General features: G+C 38.5%; 1 protein-coding gene across 5 annotated transcripts in view; it reads left to right on the top strand.

Annotated features, from left to right (window-relative positions):
- The window catches only part of GULP1 (GULP PTB domain containing engulfment adaptor 1), a 143,901-nt gene extending 119,212 nt beyond the window's left edge, over positions 1 to 24,689 (top strand). For 4 of the 5 annotated variants that reach the window (XM_057382712.1, XM_057382711.1, XM_057382713.1 and 1 more), the window contains 3 exons: positions 9,524 to 9,662; positions 16,197 to 16,291; positions 23,214 to 24,689. In XM_057382712.1, the coding sequence (XP_057238695.1) occupies positions 9,524 to 9,662; positions 16,197 to 16,291; positions 23,214 to 23,285 (306 nt within the window). In that variant the 3' untranslated portion in view covers positions 23,286 to 24,689. Of the gene's footprint in view, positions 1 to 6,501; positions 6,727 to 9,523; positions 9,663 to 16,196; positions 16,292 to 23,213 lie in introns of all 5 variants that reach the window. The other variant, XM_057382715.1, reaches the window with a different exon arrangement.
- Positions 24,690 to 24,909: the final 220 nt, after the last annotated feature.

Below are 24,909 nucleotides of genomic sequence, written 5' to 3'. Positions count from 1 at the left end.
CTTTTTCTCCTATTTCCTCATAATTTCTGTAATGACAAAGGTCACTTTAGTTCTAAAAGAAATAGAGATTTTTTTTTTCTGAATTTAAACTTAAAACTTTTAAGTACCATGTTGTTAAAACTATCTGTACTGCTGCTGCTCTTTCTTCAGAATTAAAGTAACAGATCTATATTGTGATCATGTTGTCAGAGTAAACTTTTCAAATCTTCTGATAGTATTTTCTGAAATAAAATAACTTCAATGAAGGTGAATATCCAATATGGTGAACGATGCCTGTCCTGAGCCCCTTTCTGAGCACTTCTGGTTGTGTGGGGAGAAGCTTCCTTCCCTGTTGATAGTCTTGCTATTACATGCTGTGAACATAAGACAATTCTTCTCATGATTTAAAACAGATTTATTAAACTATAGGTTTTAAGTTTTCTTGCAGTTTTYGTATCACATTGTTGAATTGTGAGATGCCAGTGCCATACAAGAGCTTTCTGAAGCTTTCCTTAGGCATAATAAGCAATTTAATTTATTTATTTTTGTTAATCTTTTATGGCTGGAGCTCCTTATCTGGCAGCCCAGCTATTCTGTGTGCTGAGGTCTGGGGAGGGATTATTTGGTGCTCAATAAAAAGTTTATCCAGTTTAACTGATCCTTGACACCTAATGTGATAAAAAACCTGTGCCTTTAACTGGCATCACAGCARTTTGTAAAGAAATGTTTCAGGAGCCAGCTACAGATGGTTAAAAGTTGCCTCTGTCGATGCTTAAGCAGTGCCTGGGATTTTCACATCTTGTATTTTGTATTTCACATCTTTGTATTGGTTGTTTGCATGCTGTCTGTGCTCTCCCAACATTTGCAGATGTGCTGAGGTGGTTTCCCTGTGYTGTAGGTCATTGCCAGTGCTGTGGTGATTAAAGCACTGCCCCAGCAGCCCTTGGTCACAGCAGCTGCTGTGGCACTCAGCACCACCAGCAAGGACATTAAATGAGCATTTCCTTAGCTGAGCAGGGGTGTGAATGGGCTGGGGTGGCTGTGTCTTTAATCATTCTAGATGCATTGGTTTTCCCGTTAATTTTTAATGAAACAAAGAAGAGAAAAAATACCTTCGGAAATTGGAGGTGCAGCAGGTTTTTTTGTATTATATCACTGACCCATACGTTGATGTTGGTGTGGTTGTGGTTTGGCTTTTTTAAAAAGCAAGCCAATTCTGCTTTTTCTGACAGCTCAATCTTCTGATTCCCAGACCATTTTCGCACAAGCAGGACCAGGCTGTTGRTCCTGTTCTCACTTCAGTATCAAAAGAAAATAGAATGTGAGAGCATCATTAAACTGTGGATGGATAAGTTAATATGTGCATGGATTTAAACATCTGCTTCACTGCACATTAAAAAAAAAAAAAAAACCACTAATGTCAACATGTTTCAGTTCTAAGTAGATACATCGAGGCTGTCATTTAAAATAAACTTTTGTAACTTCCCGTTGTCRTTGAAAATAGTCTTGCTAGCTAAATGTGAAAACATAAAGCCGTTTGCTGAGGATCAAATGTAATACTGTCAAGACTTAAAACTCAGATCCTCTTTTACTTCCAAAATGTTTTACAAACATTTTGTCTGTATTTTCTCCAAGATGGTACTTTAGATTTGTACCGCTCAGGAGGAAATGAGATATGCCAGGCTGGATTGCAAGATGTGGCTTTGCTGACAGATTTACTTCTCCTAAAGGAGTTGACCCTGTGCTCAGATATTGAATTCTTGGGTAATAGTGTGAAACACTTTATTTGCAAAACATAAAGCTAAARCATCCTAATTTACTGATYCTGGCCATCAAAATGGRCACAAAGATTATCACACATGGTGAYTTACCCCATAATCCATCSATGGTCTAAGAGAASWGAAKKCCAGCAGTGAGTTGTAAGCTGAAGCTTCATTTTAAGCAGAAAATCAAAAATATTTTAAGTTGATAATTTCCCATAAGGAAGAATGTTTTTCCAGCTGAAATRTCTGTTACTAATTGTTTCAATTAAATTCTTTTGTAAGTAATAATTAATCTGAGTATTACAGTGTTTATTATGAGTCCTCAGTTGCTGTATTTGAAAAAAAAAGACAAAACAATGAACTTGCATATAAATATTGGAAGTAGTAATAATAATAAAAAAAAATTATTACTTTTCTCTCTGTAGTTTATAAGCAGTGCACGTTAAATACTTGTTTGGGATGTACAAAGGGAAAGCTGGTCTAAAACTGCTTTTTCTGATGTTTCTTGCTTGTATTKCAGTTTTTTTGCAGGCCAACTGAGGGTTTATTTGAGGACACTTTTAAAATACTGACAGGCTGAAATGGGTGCAAAATCCATCTGTGAATAATGTATTTACATATCTTTGCATTTTTGCAGTGTGTAAGTGAGGGAAAAGCACTGACAGCAATCAGSTCCTGCTTTTGAGGGATACAATTGCCATCAGAATTCTCTCCTTGCTTGGTTATTAGTATCACCATGACATTTTTTCTATAGCTGTTCTAAATCTAGCCAAAATCAACATCAATCTAATTTAGGTGCTTTTTCTGTCAGTTCATAAACTCTATGGGAAAAATAAAATTTCTTTCTCAACCTATAAAAGAAGCCATTAAGGCAATGAGATCATAGTTGGAAATGAAAGAGAGAAAACTGGCTTGTATAATGAAATACTTTTGCATAAAATATATTGTGAAAGTTAAACATCAAATTGTCAATCTTCACGCCTTTTCTCTCAGGATATTGTAACTAATTAGATTTGCGTTTGCTCAGCATATTCAGTAAATAATAAACTGCTTAGTGATCATTTTTCCTGCATTCAGGTCGATGCTTTTGAGTAGTCTTCCTAGAACTTTGAAAAGTTAGTCCTTCACATGACTGTGTTGGCCAATGCTGAAATGTTATGCAACATAATTATTTTCTTTTTTTTTTTTTTTTTTTTTTTTTTTTTTTTTTTTTTTTTTTTTTTTTTTTTTTTTGTTTCCTGAGTGGCTCTATCGAGGACATGCAATCCCAAACTAAGAGTTTCCTTAGTTTGCCTTTCAGGCTCTGCTTCCACGTGCCATGGGAAATGTTGGCTTGGGATGTTTCCTTTGTCTCACCCCTTTGCATGCACTGCTAAAGTTCCTGTGACTTGTGTATCTTTTGTTTGCTTTTCATCTGTTTCAGTGGCTTGGCAATGCTTTAGTCGCTGGTCTATTTTGCATTTGGTCTTGATTTTATGAGGACAGTTGGATTTTGATCTGGCTGTTTGCTCGTGGGGACTCTGCTGCAGTTTGTGTCACGGGCAGGCTTTGGATGCTGCTGCAGTGTGTAAATGCAGCCTCCAGAGCTCAGGGCAGCCCTGGCAGAGTGGGTTCACACCAAGTCTTGTTTGCTGCTGTTTCCAGAGCTGCCAGGGCTCCCTGAGATTGCTGACATGTGGGAGAAGCAGAGTGGRAAGGCAGCAGGAAGGGCTGTTGGAGCAGCAGCCCCAGCAGGAGCAGTGCTCTTCCTTTCACCACGAGTATTCCCAAAGCAGCAGTGTGTAATTCATGCTCTTGCACGGAGGTGGTGCAGAACCCCTCCCTTTTTAAACACAGCGTTAAAGATTCTGATTGAGCAGACCTTTTCTCCAAGGTTTTTGGTTTTGAGCTAGAAGCACAAACCACCTGCACCCGTTACCCTTGCTGAAAAGCTTTAACACACTCATGGGAAAACCACGAGCTAGATGCTGGAACTGTAYGCAGATTTCAATAAACATTCTGGAATGTGTTTATGCATATCACTTGATTCCTGTTTCCATCCAGATTGCCAAGTGGGAAAATGCACATGTTTTTTCWTTGCCTATCTTCAGCTTTTTCAGATTTATAATACTCTGTGTTRAGTTGTTTGAGCACTTCTTTGTGAGGATATAAAAATTGGTTACATTTGTCATGTTAAAGAAAATGAATTTGRAATTGCCCATGACATACGTCATGTCACTGAAAAAGCACTAAATGAACTGAAAATGCAGCAGTTAATTAATGAAGCTGCTAATGCTCATACAGTATTTCATGAATTAGTAACTTATGGATTAGTGTGTTCTTAGTAGTCCCAAATCTCCRGAAATGAGCAGGTTCTTAACTAAATGCATAATTTTCAGTTCAAAGTCACTCACCATTCCCTGGACCATCACTGCAGTTACCCACTGTGGTGGTTCTGTATATTACCAGTTTGAATGTTCTAAGGAACAAAAACATTTTCTAATTTATTCTAATTCACACTTAGGTGATTCCTGTGTGGGTGTGACACAGAGATTGCAATCAATGTCTAGAGACACGTCATAAAAACAATTAATTTCAAAATTGTTTCCTGATTACCAAAATCTCAATCACATTGCACTTTCTATACGATGCAGCCTAACAGTGCATCTTAAGCATCGTTCTGAATGAGTCAAAAATAAATCCTTTGCAGGCACAAAGTTACATCTAACTATAAAAGAAACTAAGTCCACTGAGCTAGTATGGTGATGTCATTATTACTTCTTGTTTTCTTGTGTTAATGAAATGAGGCCCAAATTGGAACTATCAACGCCTCTATTACTGCAGGTGTTACATACACAGTGGGAACCTCAGACAAAACACAATTGCCATATAAAATGACCATTTAATCTATTTTTACCATACTTTCCTCCTTTATTCTTCGATGCAAGAGCATTAATTTTCAGAATTCACACCCTTAGGTTGTATTCTCTTGACTAAGGATCCTCCTTCCTACCCCTGCACTTTGTGCATCTGGTGAGATTCCCTGTTTTCCACTGCTGAATGCACTTCCCTGCTGCCCCTGTGGGGTCTGTGGGCTGCTTGGATCCACAGGGCTGTGAGCAGAAATCCCATCAGCCTCACTGTTCTTTTGGGGCCATAGGATGGGAGCAGAGCAGCACTCCCAGCAAAATCCTTGGGAAAACTCATTTCCTGAGTAGGTTCATTCCCCAAACTGTCATAGGAAGCTCGACACCCCATATGGTGAGAGTGTCACTGATGAGACCTGTGACTGCTCCATGCTGAGGGCTCAGATGACACCAGTGGTGTATAATTTCACTTTTGTACTGAATTTTTCTGTTGCCTGGGTTTGGTTTACGTTTATCATCCTCACAGCTTTGCTGCTTGGTGTCCCATGTGCATTTTGCTGGTTTCTGTGTGACTTTTTGTGTGACATCCACACCTTCTTATGAAAACTACTTATCCTTTGCTGGTTTGCATTTCAGGGGAGTATTTGACTTTCTTGATTAGACTCTATTTAGTCTCTTCCAGCATTTTTTGTGGTGAGGGCTGTGTTTTCCCATGGTTATGGAGAGCAGCAGCAATTCCATGGCAGTAGTACATACACACTAGCCCTGCAACTCTACCACCTGTAGTCTGGTGATACTCTTGAAATAATCATCAAAATTCTGTCCTGTAGGTTTTTGATTTCTTTTTTATTGATTACCATTCCAAACCCTCCATTTCACAATTCTAGCGTGGAAATTTTTAAAGTTGGAATAAAATACTTCTTTTTCTCTAATGCTGAATTGCAAGTTGAGTAGGGAATTTTGTGGTTGTTTTGGGTTTTTTTTGTATTCTCAAGTATGGTATTGTTACTACATTTGGTAACGTGTACCCTTAGCCTGGTTAATCTATAAAGTGAAGAAAGAAACTTGAGATTCAGTTCAAAAGGATTTGAAATGTTTAGTTTTCTACATAAAAAATTTTAAAAAAGGTTTAAAATAATTGCTTGAATCCTGCTCTATTGAATAATGCAAACTTCTAATGAAACAATCATGAATATCCACTGTGTAACAGTACAAAAGGAGCAAAAACAGACCTCAGAACTGTTGCTGCCCTCATGTAGCAGTGCCTCAGCCTGGGCCAGTCACAGGGGGGTTTGGGCAAGACACTTCCAGCCCAGTGCAATTCTGGCCATCTCCTTGTGAAGGTCTTGGCTGTGGCAAAGAAGAACTTTCTGCATGAGTGTACAATCCCTTCTGTTAAGATTCAAGGATTAACYTGTCCTCTAAAGATTTTAGTGAAATCATGAGCTGTTCTTTCAGCGTTGGTGGGATATAAATGGTTGGTTTTTCCTGGTTTAGAGGGAGAAAACTCTGACCTGTGCAATAACCAGCACAGTCACTCTTCTCCCCAGACTTGTGCTTTCCTGCTAATTTACAAGCGCAGGTGGGAGGGATTGCTGATATCTGGTTGGATTTAGACATTTCTTAGCATCTCACACACACTGTTGGAAAAGTGACTTTGTTTCATGTGGTGTAATGATCAAGGAGCAAGTTGTCTTTRTTCCAGTTGGTACTGGGTTACCTCTTAATGTGGCATGTTCTTATTATTCTGTTTTTAAATATTTTCAAGTTCTGTATCTTGTAACTATAGCACTGAACAGCAAGTTGCTGACAAGGTTTTCTGAAATATGAAATGTGGTTTATTTTTCTTCTTTCCCTGCCATTACCACGTTCTGTTCCTCAGAATGTTTTCTCTTTCTGTGATTCCTTTTCAGCTGCTGCACATAAAGTGYGATAATGATGAACATATGTTTCAAAGACCCTCTACTTTTTTCTGGTGTAACAATGAGGATTCACCTCCTTGTTTAGATATCTCTTCCATTACGCTTACTCCTAGGAGTTCTCCTGACTCTAGACTACCACCTGGATTGTTAATTCCACCACCTTCAAAAAGTGGTCTTCCAAAGCCTGCCAGTGAATACAGCTGCCCACGACCTCGTGTAATCTTGCTGTGCAAAAGCTTTTTCAGTTGTTGTTTTATTTTTTTTTTTTTTAATTCATTTATTTTTGGCTTTTCTTTGTTCTCTTGTTGTGTATTAACTTGTATTGAAAATGTGCATTTTGTACAGTGGTTAGACAGGGCAGATGAATCTTAGGTTTTCTAGGGATACTCTTAAAATATGGAATTTGTGAAGATACACTCTTATTTCTACTCTTTCTGCTCTAAAAAGAGAGCTTTTTCTCTCCCATCCCCAAAACATAATTTTTTTTCCAACATCTTTAAATTAGTCCACTAATTAATTATGTGTCAATCTTTTGCTAATTTTTTAATATGAAGAATAGTGTTTCAAAACAATTCTAAAGGTCCAACTTCAAGGGCTTCCTCYCCCATGAATTAATAGAAGAGCAATCAGTCACTAAATTTTAGCATATTTTTATAAAAACTGTGCAAAATGAAGGTTGAAAATTATTCACAAATATGAAATGGGCATATTGCCTGGTTTTCATATTAATGTGCTTTTACTCAACTTTTCTTCCATTTGCAAATAATATTTGGCTTTATTTGGCGAGCATCCTGGCTTTCTGCATGTGTTCACTAAATAAAAATGCTTCTTATGCTCATATGTATTCAAAATATACATTTTTTAATTTACTTACAGTTTTGYTTAACTTATACCAGTAGAATCAAAATGGCCAGTCAGTGACTTSAGCAAAATGGAATATAACTGGGAAATGAGTCTAAAGTTTAGGTTTGTCTGTTTTACCTAAAAGGCACATTTATAACTAAATGTAAATGCTGCTTATCTGTCTTTCAAGTAGCCTTAAACATTTATCAAATAATCAGATTCTCCATTGGCACTTGGGATCTCCAAGACATTTTAGAATTATCCATGAGTGTTGATGGAAATGTAGGCTAGTATAAGTATATATTAATGCCCCCTAAACCTGATCCCACCTTCCTGATGCAGACTAAAGCCTGTCTGCAATCCCAGAGAGCTTTGGATGAAGGATGTGCTCCTTCATATGTTTGTTTTGAGTGGCTACAGATGACATCCAGMAATCTCAGATTATTCTGGTTCCCTGCAGGTTAACACAAGGTCCATGACACAAATAGGAAATCTTGTGCGCTGAAATCTTTACACAGCAGGTGATCTTTGAAATTCCAAAGTTCTGTTTTGTTAAAGTCTTAAAAACTGGTTCTTTTTTGAAGCTCACTCACCTATGGTCATGCTAGGGAATAGCAGTAACTGAGATTTTCTTTTTTAAAAAAGGCAAAAAAAAGCATTTTGTTAAATGTGTTAAATGTAGATTCTTTTTTTCTTGCTGTTCTTCTGTATATCTGGGAAGAAATGCCCCAGGTTGTCTTAGATAATGAACAGTTACAGATCTCTCTCAATTGAATTTTAAAATATGAATCCAAATTTAAAATATTAATTTTCAAAGCTCCTAAGAATCACTGAACCYCCAAGAAATAGGAAATGTAGGACTTGAGAGCCCACTGTTTTTTTCTCTTTAAGCAGTGCATTTAAAGGAAGGCTGAGGATCAATATTGCTTCTCAGCAGCCACTGCAGAGAAACTCCTGTAGAGAGAAAGAGGTGGCTCAGGGCTACCTGAGAAATCTGTGATGTGAGCTGTCAGAGGGCACTGCAGTGCTGCAGCACAGGCACTGAAAAAAGAGCATTCCAAAAGAAGGGTGAGGGTCATGGAAGAAAGCAGCATTCCAAAAGAAGGGTGAGGGTCATGGAAGAAAGCAGCATTCCAAAAGAAGGGCTTAGGTCCATGGAACTCTCATGGATAAGCAGTGCTGAAGACTACCTGCATGCCAGTGGTCATATTTGTGTGCTCTGAATAAAAGGATCCATGTGACTCATTTAACTTTGCTTCAAATTTTCCATTTGGATAGTTTGGGCAAACTGAGTTTTGTTTCAAAGCTGGGGCTTCCCTGTGCCTGGCTGGCCTTTCTAACACACAGAATGTAGGGTTTTCTGTATCATGTCATGATAACATCAACATGCAAACTAGTTCTGCCTTCACCTTTTCAGTCTCAGTTTGACTCTATTTCACCCTCTCTCTTTAGTCTTTCAGTGTATTTTGACTGTGCCTCATTTGTGCTCTGAAGTAGTGGATGGTGGCAGGAGGAGTGAGCCATTTAAAAACAAATATGGCTGTAGAACTGTAGTAATTGGTGGGTTTGGGTTTCTTGTTTGCCCCAAATTTTTTTGAGCCCTTCCAAATTCCTGGGCTTTTTGGATGAAATCTCTTCAGTGTCACCTTTGAGGATACCAGGTTTATTTTGGATATTAATATTCAGTGTCTAATCACGTGTCTCGGTTATTGCTTATGGAAAAAAACCACATTTAAAGCTTTGCTCCTACCACTTTTTCCAGGCTGCCAAATAAGAGATGATGTAAAGAAGAATTAATAAACAAAAAATCTTGGGATTGTATCTTTTAACTTGGTTCTGTGCTCTCCAGAGCACATTGTTGTTGCTGTATTACCTCATATGTTTGCAAGAGAGAACTGCTTTGTCACAGCTCTGTCAGGTGTAACTGTGATACATTTTCAACTGAAAATGGAAAAATTACAATGCTGCTTTTGTTCTGGGGAGTGTTAGCATGTGCCAGAGTCTGTACTGCAAATGCCATGTGCTTGGTGTCAGGAGCTGGGGTTTGCATGCTGATGGTTGTTTTGAACTTTTCTTTGAAAATGTGACTCTTATCTGCATGCTGAAGAATTCAGTGTTGTGATCTTTTTCATGTGAAACMTTGCCCTAATATTTATTGTCCTTATTGTAGGCAGGCAGTGTGACACCTAAATCACCCTCCACTGACATCTTTGATATGGTTCCCTTTTCTCCCATATCCCCTCAGTCATCAACACCTACTCGCAATGGTACACAGCCTCCTCCAGTACCCAGTAGATCTACAGAGATCAGTAAGTTTTGTAACAACTGACCTACTTTTTGCTTACATTATTTTTTTAATAAAGCATCTTTAAAGTTTTACGTACGTTTTGCATGAACAGCCAAATGCAGTTTTTGTAAATCACATTCGGTAATGCCGTTTCATCTTTATACCGTCTTCCCAAAGTCCTTGATGTTGCTGCCAAGTGGCATTATAAACAAGCTTGCTGTGAAACTATGACATATRCCCTTGGAAGGAGTTTGGGTGGGGATTTTAACTTGGCTTTTCTTTTCCAGTCTCTTTTCTGTACTTCAAGGAATACTTTTACTTCCTGTTAGCTCTTTCCTTGTCAAGCCACAKTTCTAGCGTCTAAAGCCTCCATTTCTGGGGAAGACAGCAGGTGGAGTAAGTATGATGATGGTGATGCACGAGGGAGAGCTGAAGAAACCCCTCAAGAAGGAGACTGTCTTGGAATGAAGTTTGCAATACTACTTTTCATACCACGTGCAGCTTTGGGGTTTTTAGTTACAGCTGATGAGCCTCTCCAGATCTGTCGAGCACTCCTAAAAGGTCTTCAAATGATTATTAACAACAGCAATTCTATTTTGCAAAGGTTTAAAAGCATCTAGGGTAAGGTTCTTGACTTCACTGGAGATCTTTTAGGAGTCCAGAAAGCATTTCTAAAAGCTTTGTAAATCCCTTGAGGGAGAGGAAAGTGGAGCATGCACAAGTGAYGTTAGAGGTTGTGGAAATACCAGCCTGTGTTTGTTATCTTCTGTCCCCAATGCCTGTTTTAGAGCAGACAAGGAACATTAATKTAACTGCCTGCTGCCATATGGAACACATCTGAGGAGACTCTGCCTGTCCTGGGGCACACCTCCAGGATGAAGAATTCTCAGCTGGGATGGGAGCTGTGSACAAAAACAAAAATGTATTTTAGAACTTCAGCCAGTGAAAGTGTCCCCTCCCCAATCCCACATCTGATGTGCTGCTTAGTTCCACTGATCAGAATGTCTTTCACCTTCTAAGGAGAAAATAGATATTGAGGCGCTTAGTTCAAGAAGGAACCTTGTTCTTGTTAAAGGGAATATTTTAAAATAATCAATTTCTCGGGGATTCTCAAAAGATGTAACAGAATTTGACTTCTGTCAAGTACAGTTAATATTAAATACTTTCATATAATTTAAAAGAATATTAGAATATTCTAATAGAATATTAGAACTGCTCTATTGAGAGAATTTTATGGCTTTGTAATAAATAATTGWAAGACACCTGCTTCTCTGAAACTACAGGCAGTACCATAAAATAGATCTAAATGTGCTTATCCAACTTCAAGAATGGTAACTTAAATTTAATTAYAGGTCAAGATTTTATGTTTTTATCTCTTGTCCTACTTCAAGTCCATTGAAATTATGGCTAGAAATCTTGTGGGAATCAGCACTCAGTCTGACCCTTTACAATTCCAGCCATATGGGATTTACAATTGTTGAGGCATTGGATTTTGTAACATAAAAAAAAAGTTGCTCTTTAACAGTGGTATGAATTGTTCAAAGTAGTTGCTTCTTCCACACTTCATTGATTTGTATTCACTTGAGATGATGGAGTTCGGAGATGCCACTTCAGGGAGAGATTATGAAGTCCATCATGGTCTTTGTACTTTTGATCCCTGCTCTTTCAGTCTGTCTCGTGGTACTTTCTGTGTTGAAAATTGCTCTGTTCGTCAGCTGTTAGCGCATTTTGGCATATTTCAGTGTCATTTGACATGGAAGAGGAATATTTTATAATCAAACAAGGGCTTTACTGTCTCAGATGAGGAAAAAAAAAAATTCAGCTCCCAATAAAAGCTCATTGAGGCTGTGCAGTGTCACATTACTGTCACAATGTGCAGTGGTGCATTGCTCTGTGTGCTGTCACTSCTGGCATTTCTTTCTCCAGTGCAGGTCAGAGTGCTGGCAACCAAGAGCACCCAGTGTTTGCAGTCCCCCCCGTTCTGAGGTCATCTTTCATTGTTCCTGTCTCTACTTTCGTTGTCACTGCACTCAAGCAGGGTAGTTTTGGTGAAATTGCAGGGTGATTTTGTTAGATTTTATAGTTTTTATAGCTGTCACCTTTATCACATCCAGTAGTAAAGAAGGAGAAAGATAAGGGTGTGCCATCTCTTTGTTAGGGTCTCCTCATCTGTTCCCTTTGCCTCAGTGGGACTCATCTCCCTTTTACCCAGGGAGGGYCCTTGTGCTGCTCAAACAAAATGTGCTTTTAAAAGCCAGAGTTCACCTGGTGAGTCACAGTTTGACAAATCAGCCAAAAATAACAGGGCTGCCCAGAAAAGGAAGGGACACTTGTAGGAAACCTGTAGCAATACATTGAATTCCACCAGGACCAAGGGTTCCATGGATAATAACTGGCACCAGGATGACAGGTCAACTTCCCACAAAAAGTGCCTAGAGTTAGAATTTTGCTGACCAGTTCTTCCTTTGGTAGTTTCCCAGAAAAAATGTGGGGTTGTAAATGGTACCTGTGGCTTTGCCGAGCTCACAAGRCACAGTTTAAGAAACCCACAATTTTAATACTAGAGGAGAGCAATAGTGACTTTTTGGAAAGACAGCTCTTTCCTAGGCATTTAAGCTTTAAAAAATAAATTAATTCTTGAGATTTTGAGTTCATATTCAACAGTGTTTCAAGAGGGCCACTCAGTAAATGTCTACTCACTGCTGTCTGTGTCAGCAATAGCAAAAAGATGGGGTTTACCTGTTTAAAAGGAGAAAATGGCATCGTTTTTGTAAGTTTTTGTAAGTTGGAGATTTTGGAAGTTGGAGATTGGACAAATGCACACTGACTCTTTAGGTAATAATTGCAAAATAGTGCAATGCAACCAAAAATGCAATGCTGGAGGCCATGCTGCTGCTTCCTCAGGGAGTAAGGGATTGTAAATGTTCTTRTAAGATTTTTGAATGGGAAGAATTAACTTATTAATTTTATTTTTAAAATGAAGGAGAAATTAACTTATGTGTTTCTTGTTGGCACAGCATTATTTTCATTTCTCAGAAAAGAACTGGAGAGGATTATTCTCTGTTGAATTGTCCAATATTTATTTTACACAATGCATCATGAGCAACCCAAGGTCACAACTGGCATTTGTAGAAATCTGCTCCAAGGTGCTCTGTTTCTGCAGATATTTTAAGAGCAGAATAATAGCTGTAATAATTTCAAAAGGAAAAAAATATAGAGTAGCCAGCAGCTAAAGGAAAGGCTTTCTGGATTTTCCTGTCTCAGTTTATTCCAGATATTTCTCTGGGTGCTTGTCTCTCAGATTGATTAATTTTTGTCATCACAGCTGTTCCAGTCCATCTGGGAAAAGCATATAGCAGCATAGCTGTATGCCTGGATGATAGCTAAGGTAAAGATTGGCAAATTGAAAAGCCAAATTATTTGTGTTTTTCCATAGTAATTGCTAATTTTGAGTTTAATTTTGAGGTTGCTATTCTCCAGTATTAGGTGTTTGTTCTCCTGAATGTCAGATTGGTCCTAGATACACAAATTTATTATTTGTTTGTGGCTTTCAGTGGTTTGAGTTGCGGGTATAAAGCATCAACATTTCATGGCTTTTGAATTTGTGGTCATTTTCATAAGCTGTGGATTTATTTCCATCCAGAAAGGAATGAGAAAGAGAATGAAAATTATGTGTACTGTTTGAACAGATCATTTTTAAAAGCTTACTGGTTGCTGTTTATTGGAGACTGAAATGCCTGTCTATGCTACAGCAATTCWGGGGAGTTGTGCCAGGCAAGATACCCTGGTTATAGTTAATTTTCATGCAAATGCTCTGGCCCAAAATAAAAAATTACCAATTTATTGCATCTGCTAAAAAGGAGCCCCTCCTCTGCATGAGTGGAGCGAGCACTGGCAAATAAGCTCATGGATATCCCATGGAATAGTGCAGCTCTGCAGCCATCAAATCTTCACATCTCTCCATTTTACACATTCTTCAGCTTTTGTTCCCAAGGCAAGTATTGACAGTGCTGTTGAAAATTTCCCACTTTGTCCCTCCCTGACTCTCAGTCCCTTATACAGCACACRAAGTTTAAATGCAGAAAAGCAGTTGTTCTGTGCACTTGTTCAGCTGCTTTACTGAAATTGATAGCAAGTTATAACAGAGATAGTTCCCCAAGTAATAGCTTTCCCTAGAAACCCAACCAGGTAATACATGTTTGTTTTGAATTTGATTCTGTGCAGCTTTAGTAGGCTCTGTCACTTGGAATAAGTCACACTCTGGTTGATTTTAAATRCAATATAAATTCAGAAATCTTTCACATTAAATGAAAGAGTGACATTAAAGGAGCTAAAACTTCTGTTCATCTGCTAATGAGCTCCAAAATGCTTTTATTTATAAAAGCCCAGGAATAAGGCATGACTAGATAACATCCATTATAGTGTGCAAAGTGCTTCCTCTTAAAAATAGTCAGAAGTCATAATTCAGTTCCAATAAATGCAAGATATTTGTCCTTCACTGTTTTTTTGGTAAATACACTCATAGAATGTTTGCTAAGCTTTGATGGTGRAACTGTCTGCTTTCAATTGTCTGAGCACAGAGAAAACTGTCAGCTCCTTTTAAAGGTAAAAAGAAAGAAAATGGACCTACACAATGAGCAGATTGAGGGTTCTGAAGTATAAGCACTTTTTTGCCCAGTAGAGATTAGATTGCAAGGCAAAGCTGAAGGTCATTTGCTGGGAGCATCAGAGCATTTCAGGACACTGGTTGTGCTGGAGCAGACCCATTTTGGCTGTGAAAGAGGCAAAGGATGAGGGAGAACCTAACTTTTACATTAGATTATCCCAGTTAAAGTCTCTTTTGCACGCAGGTGGTCTGCYTTTGCCAGGAAAGACTGGATTTCTTCTTGGCTCAAGTGGACTTTTGGAATGAGGCTCTCTGATCTGGGCCATCTCCTGCTCCCATGTGATCMTTTGTAGCTGTTTAGCCACAGTTTTGAAATATGTAATCAATCAAGTTCCTGCTCAAGTTTCTGTTCTTTAYGATGGGAATTTCTGTGCTGTATTGTGGGAGCAAACGATGGTAGTTGCCAGTTGTTTAAAATGCCTGATGTGCTGCCTGATAACAYGGAATTGATAAGGTCAAAGCCCTGAGAGACTGATACACACAATAAATGCTGAGGAGCCAAGAGAGCACAGGTCTAGAATTCTGCCTCTAAGGATGCCAAAATAAAGCCATCTGTGCAGCTGTAGGCACGTGCTGCACCACTGATAACAGGACTGGGAACACTCCAATGTGAGGTTTAGGTAAAGCAGTTCATTGTTACCCAGACCTTGGGTGTTAAGGGTCAATTTTGTGCTTAACTACCCAACCAATTCAGAGTTACTAATGGCCCTCCTTACTGTCATACTCTACAACTAAAATGGTTTTAAGGTAGGTAGAATGCTTGCCAAGTTTCTTCTAGACAGCCATGAAACTTGGGATATCTGCTCATGGTTCCAGTTTTCTCTCCACCAATAACCARGCTGTAGCAACTTGGTTCTGTAAATCCTGCAAGCACTGTGGGTTGGGTTAGCAAATTATTATTTTAACTGCTTTCRTTTTAATCCAATGTGAGATGTGAAAAAGAATTTAGAGGTGCAACATTCACATGTAAGGAAAAAAAAATCTGTTACTAAGAAGGAGAAAATCCACCCAAAACCCTCCCCCCCCAAAAAAAAAAAATTGAGCTGTCAGATTTGAAGAACTGTACTGGCCTAATATGAAAAAAGAACTCAATTCTATTGGATGTATTTCTTCTTGCCCAGACAAAAAAATGAAACAAATAACACCCCTGTCCCTTTGGCCACTAAAATGAAAACTGCAATTAAGAAAACCTGAGAGAGGGAAATTTTCAGTCGTTCTATTTATGCACCCAAATTTAGTGACCTTTTAGAGTAAGTGACCATCCATGGTCCTGTTGTAGGGATTTATTTTAAATTTTTCTTTCTTGATGTGATCCTTTCCAAGATTTTAAAACCCTGATGATTTTTAGTTTTAGTTATTGCCAGTTGTTCATTGAGGAACTGTATCAAACTAAGGCCTTGTCTTCCCTGAGCTTGTCCTCACGAAAACATCCTTAACCTGAAAAGAGGCAGACAGRGGGCTTGAAGGTGACTTTGTTGGTAATATGTTGTTGACATAGTGTAGAGATGAAATTTGGCAACTCAGGTCCAGYTGTTTCCTCCTCATTTTTGAAACTCCTCACACGCACAGGCTCCAGAGCACGCGGCTGTCCAAGGTGCCCTCTTCAAACCAGCTTCTTGTTGGATCTCTAGAAAGCACAAACGTTAAAGGAGGCTAAAGAGAGGCGTGAACACAAGTTTGGTGGTGTTCTTGAGAAAATATTTGAGTATTGAACTCTGGAAAACTGCCTCCAAGACCTGGCTTTGCAGTTGGGATGTTAAAAGTTGTGGTTAATGAGGGATGTATGTGGTGGTGCTGTTACTCAGCTCAGGAGATGTGRGCTGGCTTTTTCAAAGCTGTTGTTGTATCCTGTACCTGTTCTCTCAGTGACTCACTTTTCTGTTGTTCCAGAGAGAGACCTTTTTGGAGCAGAACCTTTTGACCCTTTTAGCTGTGGAGCAGGAGATTTCCCTCCAGACATTCAGTCCAAACTAGATGAGATGCAGGTAACTACTGATTTACATGGATGTTGCTGGCTGTGGGCCTATTCTTGAAATGCATGTTTACTGTGTTCTGCAAAGGTACTGCAGAATGCACGTGCTAATTCATGTTAAAAACCCTATTTCTGACTGTTCCTGTTGTAATTTTATCTCCTGGTCTTGGGGYTGGGGTTTGGATTTGCCTCGAGAGCCTTCCCAGGTATAGTTGGCCACACTAATGCAGGGTTTCTCAGCAGTGTAACCAAAATGGTTTGGGAGCCATACCCTGGGAAGGGATTGAGAGACAGGGGAAAGAGAGCTGAGTCAAGAGCCCTYCAGATCCCCTGATCCTGTCACTCTTCAGTTTCAGCAATCCCCACATCTCAGTGTACCCTGCTCTTCCCCTCAGTGGCATCACCTTGTTTTCTCCATTGGCAATTTTCTGCTGCGTTAAAATCTGCCCTATGGCACTCTGGGGCAAATAAACTTTTGAAAACTGATTCAGGAATTCTGAACTGATGTCTTTTTAGCAGAAAAAACACATTGTTGATTTCTGAAACACTCAACAGCATCCATTCAGTTGTTGACCCAATTTTGAAACAATTCTAGGAGAAAGTCCTCAAGTTTTGGAATAAATCATGCTCTGCAGTCAGACTTTCAAAACTTGTCATTCCTTGCCAGCTTGCTTATCTCTATTCTTTTTTAAGCAGCCTGCCAGCAAAACAAAAGGCTGAAAATAATGGAAACTTGAATTTCTAGGATCCTGGCTCCTCAGCAGAAAGCGTTCCCAGGGTTTCCAACTCTCTTGTCTCTGAGGAGCCCACAATGTCCAGGAGCATTTGGTCTCAGACTCCTTCTGTTCCTCTCTCCTGCCTAGAGAGCAGCAGAGGCTTTTAAAAATGGTTCAGATTTAGATACCATTTAGTTTTCCTGAATAAATTTTGTTTTCCATRTTAGTTTAGGGTGGTTCCATTGACAAACTCTACTCACAGTGAAGTAAGAAATTTAGATTTTTTAATCCCCATGTAATTTCAAAGAGCAGCTAAAAGCCACAACTGTCATCTATGCATTTCCAATAGAATGCTTTTGTTTTGTGAATGCTGTGGTGTTACGAAGKCCTTGAACACAAAAACCAAATCTTACAGCACCTCATGTTGATATATTACCAATGTTCCCATTGGTATAGCCTGTTTTAGGCAAAAATAAACTGTAGCCCTGTGGCTATTAGTAATAATCATATATCAATTTTTAAATGTCATGTGTAGAGAGAGTTCCTATTACAGGTAATGTTTTGAYAAAATTTGGAATTGTTAGCCTGTAACACCTACAAAGTGCTGTCACCTCATAAAATATCAGGGAATGGAGTAGTAAACATCCTTATCAAAGATGTTTGAAGTCATGAAAGGAAAACCTTCCATCATTGTTTGTACTCTCTTGGTCTAAAAAAAGGAAACAACCAACCAACAACAAAACTTCCAAGCRTCAGTGTGTTGCTGTGTCCTGTTGCAAAGAAAGGCATTCCCCCCTAGCTTACCAGCCTACCAATAAATAGCCTGGTATATTCTCTGAAAATTAATGAGTGCGCCTTTATGTCAGCACAAAACTTGTCAATAATGTTCCAACTGAGAACAAGCTTTAAGCTGAAAGGGTATGAAAAGCGCCATATTCTAACTTGAGCCAAAGCAAAGGCTGTGTACAGTTCTTTTACTGTGTGGTTGGTGCAAAACACAGATTGAAACATGTTTTTCCTAATGTCTCTTTTATCTCCTTGTGCTTTCCTGGGTGCACAGCGTCAGCGATGGTTGGTATATCATATTTTAATAATGGTATTTAAAGCATTTACAATTGACATGTGCATGTGTTTGTCCTGTGTTTCTATTTTTATGTGTATATGTTTATATATAAAAACTYCTAAGGTTTATTTTTTATTTACACAACTCTGAGTCAGGGCTATTTTCATGTTTAGGGGCCTACAATCTGTAATTCAGGGACAGCTCAAGGGAGTTTTTTTCAGTCWGTCTTACCAGACTGTTTCACTGTTTCACAAGCCTCTGCTGTTTGTTTTCCATGTGTACTTGTGAAATCTCCAGTTGTCATTATCAGTTTGTCAGTAATGAAATGGTTTGAGGAAAATCTTTAGTTCATAGATTCTGTTAGTACAATCACATTTTGTGGGCAAGTTTTTGCTTGGACATAATGATTTAATARAACTTTTCAACAAACCGAAGAAGCTGTGCTAGACTCAACAGTTGTTAGCCACAGCCTATGAGGAAGGTGAGAGCACAGAATGTGTAATATGCTCTGGAAATACAATGTTAAGAAACATGGAAGGAAAATGTGGCCTCTCTTCKTCTCTGAAATGTCAAGTGAAGGAATCTGTCATCTTTGTACTGTGAGAGTACAGCCTGAGTTTCAGTARTTGTGTTCTCCATTAATCTGTGAAGGTAGGCTTTCTACAGGCACCTGTAAAATATTTCCAAGTCTAAACCTACTCCAAGATAGAGCTCACCCTCATGAGGAACATGGAGATGTCTCAGCAAACACACCCCGTGTGCAGAAAAGCTGTCCTGCCCCAGCCGTGTGCCTGATCTGTGAGCAAAGGGGGAGAGGAAAGCACAGCACAGCAGAGGCACTGCAGAACGAGCTCTTGAGCAGTGGGTGCTTCTCCTTTGCATCCTGTACTCTGACCTTCATGAGATCAGATAACATTCCCTGGCCTCTAGAATAACACTCTTTATTTTTAAACTTCAGTGAGAATCCAAATTTCACACTTAAGCTTTCTATTCCATTTCTCAGTCCAATCTTTTTGGAGAGCTTAAAACTCAAACATATGCCGAGATGTGACTTTTACAGCTCAGGCCTCTCTCTGATGACTGTCCAACCTCCTGTTTCCCTGCACCCTCATGCTGAAACATATTTTCATCTTTATTTTGACTGTATCCAGACATTATTAAAATGAATGTCTATTTTCCCAGAAATCTTGCAGTGAGGAGAAGTTTCCCTGGATCATGAATCATCCCAGCAGCAGCTGCTATAATTCATTAAAATCTCCAGGTAGTTAATATCAGAAAGCTTCCAGGAGCTGCAAGCCATTCTTCCTGCATTGCCCTGAAGCAGTCAATAGACTCGACATCTTTCCATCTGAAATAAGTTATGCTCAGCCCTCTAAATAATCTTCTCAGTGATATGGAAATTTGTCMTTGCTTCGGTGGGTTTGTGCTGAGTTAAGCTCATTGAGTGAAGTCACTGTGAAGTGGTGAGTTAACTTTGGAGCCATAAGGCTGACTTTGGTGAATTTATCTCCCAATAAAGTGGAAGTTCTTTGTCTTGTTCTGCTTACTGGTTTTAACCAGAATAGCTCACATCTTTTTATCCTTGACACCAAGAAAAGGCTGGTTTTGGAAGAGGGATTGGTTTTGAGCTGTTTCTAGTGAAAACAAGCTTTGCTTCTCTCTTTAAGGTATCAACCAGATCCCTCAGCACAATGCCATTACTTAGCAGGGTAACTAATCCCAGTGATACGATGCCTTTAAAGTAAAAAAAAAAAAAAAAAAAAGCTCCTTGAGGAGGATATGAACACAGAAAAAAAACAAGGCACAATATAGATGCACACTTTATAGCCCTTCTTGTTCCTGCTCCCAGCCGGTACCATGGAGTGGCTTTTTTCAGCATTCCCTGAAAATCAACTCATCAGAGAGATTTCTTGACTACATGAAGACTTTCTTTTCCTGAACTTTTAAAATACAGGAAACCATAGCACACATGGGTTTTAATGAACAGGCAGAGTTACACTAAGAACACACGTTATTAGAAGCTGAAGGGTGTGAATTTCACAAGGCAAAATATTTTAAGGTCTGTGTATTAAAACTAGTGGTGCATTTTATATATATAGACATATAGATMTAGATATATGTATCTTTGTGTTTACCAAGAAGCTGACTCTATGTCATTAAAAAAAATACCTAATGCATTAGTCAAGTTCATTAGAAAAAAAAACATAATTTGTCTGCTGGATGGACATGTTCTAATTATTTTTTCACTTTTGAGGGTTGCAGTTATTTTTTTAGGAATATTGGTTAAGACAATGCAGCTTTCCTTCATTTATGCTCCTGTACATTTCTTGTCCTTTACTTAGATATTCATGAGGAAGAAGTTTGGATTTTACATTCTTCTAAAATGTAAAAAACGCCCAGCTAGCCATCTGGACTGCTTTGATGTCCTCTCTGTGCTCTTGGGTTTTCCAGTTTTGTGGTTGTCATGGAAGTTTGACCCTGTTTGTAACTGCAGAGTCTGACACTTGGTGGTCCTGGGTTTGATGTGGTTTAGAAGTGACCATCGAATGTGTCCCTGTCACAAACAGGAATGTGCAGCAGCCATTTTTCTCAAGAATGTAGCTGGTAGCAGCACCTGGCAACCCCATCACTGATTTCTTTTAGGACAGACAGTAGTTCTTTGTGGTAAGAAAATTAAAAAGCTTTTTCAATAATTATCAATAAAGAGCAGCAATCTCGTAATGGATTAGCATTGATCACGTTGCAAATATGTGGAAATGTCATTGTTTTAAATGCAAAACATGACWGCTTAAAAGAAGGGGAGAATTAAACATGGGGAGGAAGTGGCTGGAGTGAAGCTGCAGAAGGACAATTCTTCATGAAAATAGAAATAGTTCTAAGTAAAGTCATAGCAAACACAAGCAGAGTGCTAAGTGACAAAATATCAGTTTGTGTGGGAAAAATTCAACATGCTCAACATAAGAGCAGTGAGGTGAGTGTGCTTCCAAAAGGCATCATCTGATTTGCTCTTCACTTGCTGGGAAAATTGCATTGGAGATGAAGCTGCTTAAGACACCAGAAAATAATCCTTAAATGTGTAGGAGAAAAATAAGAGCAGGCAGGACATGGATGGTGTGGATGTTCAGTGAAGGCTCTGGCTGGCTCAGATGAAGGTGGCTGTCCTTGTCAAACCCGTTGCTGCTGTCATTTTTCTGCTGTTGGAGCTCACCAAGCATCCTCAGGTGGAAGCACCATCAGCAATCTCCTGTTCTTGTATCCCTTTTACRAGCTCCAAACTGGAAGCAGCCTTCAGATAGTTCCAAAGTTTAGTGTCTATGCCTACTGAAACCATAGGGTTTAAAATGTAACAGATTAGACTGCGGGCTAATTGAATCTCCTTCTGGGTAAGCCCTTTTCCTTTRACTGCAGTTACATCCATTAAAAGCAGCCCTTGGGTAAATGAACAGTRTCTGCTCATAACAAGATGTGTTTAACTTGGAATTTTTGCTACCATTTGAAATATCTTCTGCATCAAATATTCTTCTTTTTAATCCTTTGGAAAATACAGAGGAAAAAAACAAAATGCAGAAGTGAGCCTTGGCAGCACTGTGTCACCCAGGTGGAGCAGACTGGGTAGCACAGCTGGGGAATGTTTACACCACCACTGCTGCTGGCTCAGCATCTCACAGGATGGATCTGCCTTTAGGAAAGTGCAGCTTTTGCTTGGAAATTCTCAGACCATTTAGTAACCATTGCCAGGAGGTTTGTTCTGTTCCTCCACATCATTCTCCTGATAGCAGTAGTTGCTGGGGCTATTAGATATTCATACACTTTCCGARTGTTAGCCTGTGATTTGAATTTGTTTGAAATTAAGCTGGTTTGATGTGGGATTTATCTTCTAAACCCCAAAGGTATGGTCTTAAGGTACTGCAGTGCATGCAACACAACTTGAGTTGGTGCCTAATCCCCCTACAGATTGCTTTACAAACAGATTTATTTTGTTTACAAGATATTTTCTTGATGAAAGGACCTCTTATTGATTTCATAGCACACAATCAGCATTCTCTCACTGAACTGAGCACTGTGACAGCTGCCAGTGGCATTGATGTTCTCATGGCATTTCCATTCAGAGCCCCTGTTTCCAATTGCTCAAACCTTCAAAGTACTTTCACCCAACAGGCTGAAATTTTCTTGACTCCAAGGTGACTTTTGAAGGTTGAGCCACAACTATTCAGCTTCTTTTAAAGCAAAAGAGAAATGAAAATATGAGCATTTTCCCCTTTGTTAGAAGTGCAGTTGTTACTTTATAACTGATGCAAACTTTAACAAGCCAGGTGTGTGTAAGAGTGTGTAAAAAAAATACCTGTAGGATTAATTTCTTTTCCATTGAGGTGGTGGTAGCATCCAGCTTATAACTTTTTTGTGTTTCTTTTAATAAAATGGATGTGAGTAAACCCAGGAATTTTGGTCTGAATTTTTAAAGCAACTCRTTGTGCTTTCTAAATACCACTGTATTTTATTTTACTGAGTTCCATGCCATTGAAATGCACGTGTTTTTTTCATTTGCAGTAGAGCAGGTATGATTTTATTTGCCTTTTTCATGAAGCTCAGATAGCAGTGGGCAGTAAAGCCCTGTCAATTTAATTGCACTGGGGGTAACTCAGAACAGCCCTGAGGTGGGGGAGTCTTTTTGTTGGGTTTTTGTTGGGCTGCTCTTAAGGCACCATGGAATGTCGGAGACACCTGGTACCAGTAACAATGTCCATCTCTTTCCTGTGTTTTTCAAGTATAAACATGGTAAACTCTTTGCTCATATAGCCCTAATCTTTCCTGTTTATAAACCATGTTGAATTTTACTCGGGGTCAACATGGTGCAAGTCAAACTTGTTTGGTTTTCTGTCCCATATACATGAACGTTCAATATTGTTATTCTATAGTAGTTTCTTCATTTTATATACGTATTGTAACTATGCTGTTGTATGGCAAACATCTTTTATAAGTTAACCACCAAGACTTTTTAATAAGTTGCTGACCAAACCTGAATTCAGGCTGCAGTATCGTTGCAGTTTGTCTGTCTAAAGATATGCCTGAATGTAAATGTTTTTACAAAGAGGGGATTTTTAAAAACTCTCTTAACTCACTTSGTTTTTTATTAATGATGTCTTGTTTCATTGCAGGAGGGGTTCAAAATGGGATTAACTCTTGAAGGCACAGTGTTTTGTCTTGACCCACTGGACAGCAGGTGCTGATGCCGAGAARGTCAATGTGAAATTCCTCCACAGTGGGTTTTTTTTAATTTCTGAACACGTACTCACAGATACTATCCATGTGCCAAAAATTGCTTTTTTCAACATGTAAACTCTTGTGAGGCTTGCTTCTGTAAAAATCCAACTTAGTTCCAGGCTTTCCCTGTACAAATGTAAAAAGTTGTATTTGTTTATGAATTATGAATTAAACTACGCTGTTGTGGTTTTTTTCTCTCACATTTTGCCCGAGTTTACTATGCTTTATGACAATTAGCTTGGAGAAATTCTTCAGAAAGGTCACACATACCTCTCTCTCTCTCTCTCTTTGCAAATGTGCAGGCATGATTTTTACATAATACTTTACCTGACAGCATTTTGAAATTATGCTTTTAAGGCATTATTCAATATTCAAGCAGCAAAATTATTAATATTGACTACAAAATTTTCAATTTGCAGTGAAAAAGCATAAAATACTAACCATTACTGTATGCTTCAAAAGTAAGTATGGATGCAGTGCAATTGATTTCCATTACTGTGTGGTTACTATGCTGTACAAATGTTGYCATTAGTTTATAAAATCCAGATTTTAAGTCCTTAATTCATGCTTAGAAACTAACGAGTTGTTAGTCTGCTAATTAGTGCTTAATGAGCCTAGAAGAACTGCTAAATTGCAGAATGAACAAAATAACTGCCCTTTGTTYTGAGATTCTGTGGGTGAAATGTAAGGTATGTACCTTGGAATCCATTACATGCTAGCCATAACTTAAAAGGAAGATTATGGCCTTGATTTCCTTAGGAATTTATGTAATTCTGTGTATAAGCAGCTCTGGGCTCAGTTCTGTAATCACTGTCACACCCGAGGGTTTACAGCCAGGCTCTGTTGAGTGTTATTTTTTTACTCTCTGCTTTAGTGTTCCACATGTTTAATTTTGAGTTTTCTGCAAAGAATCCACTCTAAGTTGGTGAGTTCTTCATACCCACTGTTGTTCATGTTACAGAAATACCTGCACACCAAAACTCTCAGCTGCTGGTGAGATGAATGCTGACATGTCTATGCATACTCTTCATTAATCTTTATCATAAGCAATAAAATRCCATCTTAAATTTATCTCAGAAAATTATTATCATTAGTTTAATTCTAAAACTTTCAAACCTCAAGTATTTTCCCCTCAAAACATACAGATGTGGAAAACCCCCCAAAAAACGTTCAGATTGTTTTCCAATTTTTTTTCTTGAGAGGTTTTTTATTTGTGACACTTACAGTTTTGTCCTTAACAGTCACAGTTTACACCAAAAACACAATTTTCAATTTTATCACATGTTTATTTTTCTGCCTTGTTCAACAAAGTACTTGTACCTTTGGAATCCATAAAAGAATGGAATTATTCCTGTGCTGGGTTTGATACATCCTCAAAATGGTACCTTGCTGAATGGGGGCCTTAACATCCTACATTGCATTTGTCTTCCTCTCTCTTGTTCTTTGGTCATCATTCATATAGAGTATTATAGAGAAATATATATATAAAAATATATGAAATCACTAACAGATAGAATAGTATATGTTTCATAAAGAAAAGTCTTTATAATTTTGTTTGTCATATAGTATTTTGGAATTTGTATAATGAGG

The sequence above is a fragment of the Malurus melanocephalus genome, unplaced genomic scaffold (assembly GCF_030028575.1).
Source record: "Malurus melanocephalus ecotype Western Australia unplaced genomic scaffold, MMel_1.1 scaffold_581, whole genome shotgun sequence".
NCBI classification, from domain to species: domain Eukaryota; kingdom Metazoa; phylum Chordata; class Aves; order Passeriformes; family Maluridae; genus Malurus; species Malurus melanocephalus.
This window is presented reverse-complemented; position numbering and strand designations above follow the sequence as displayed.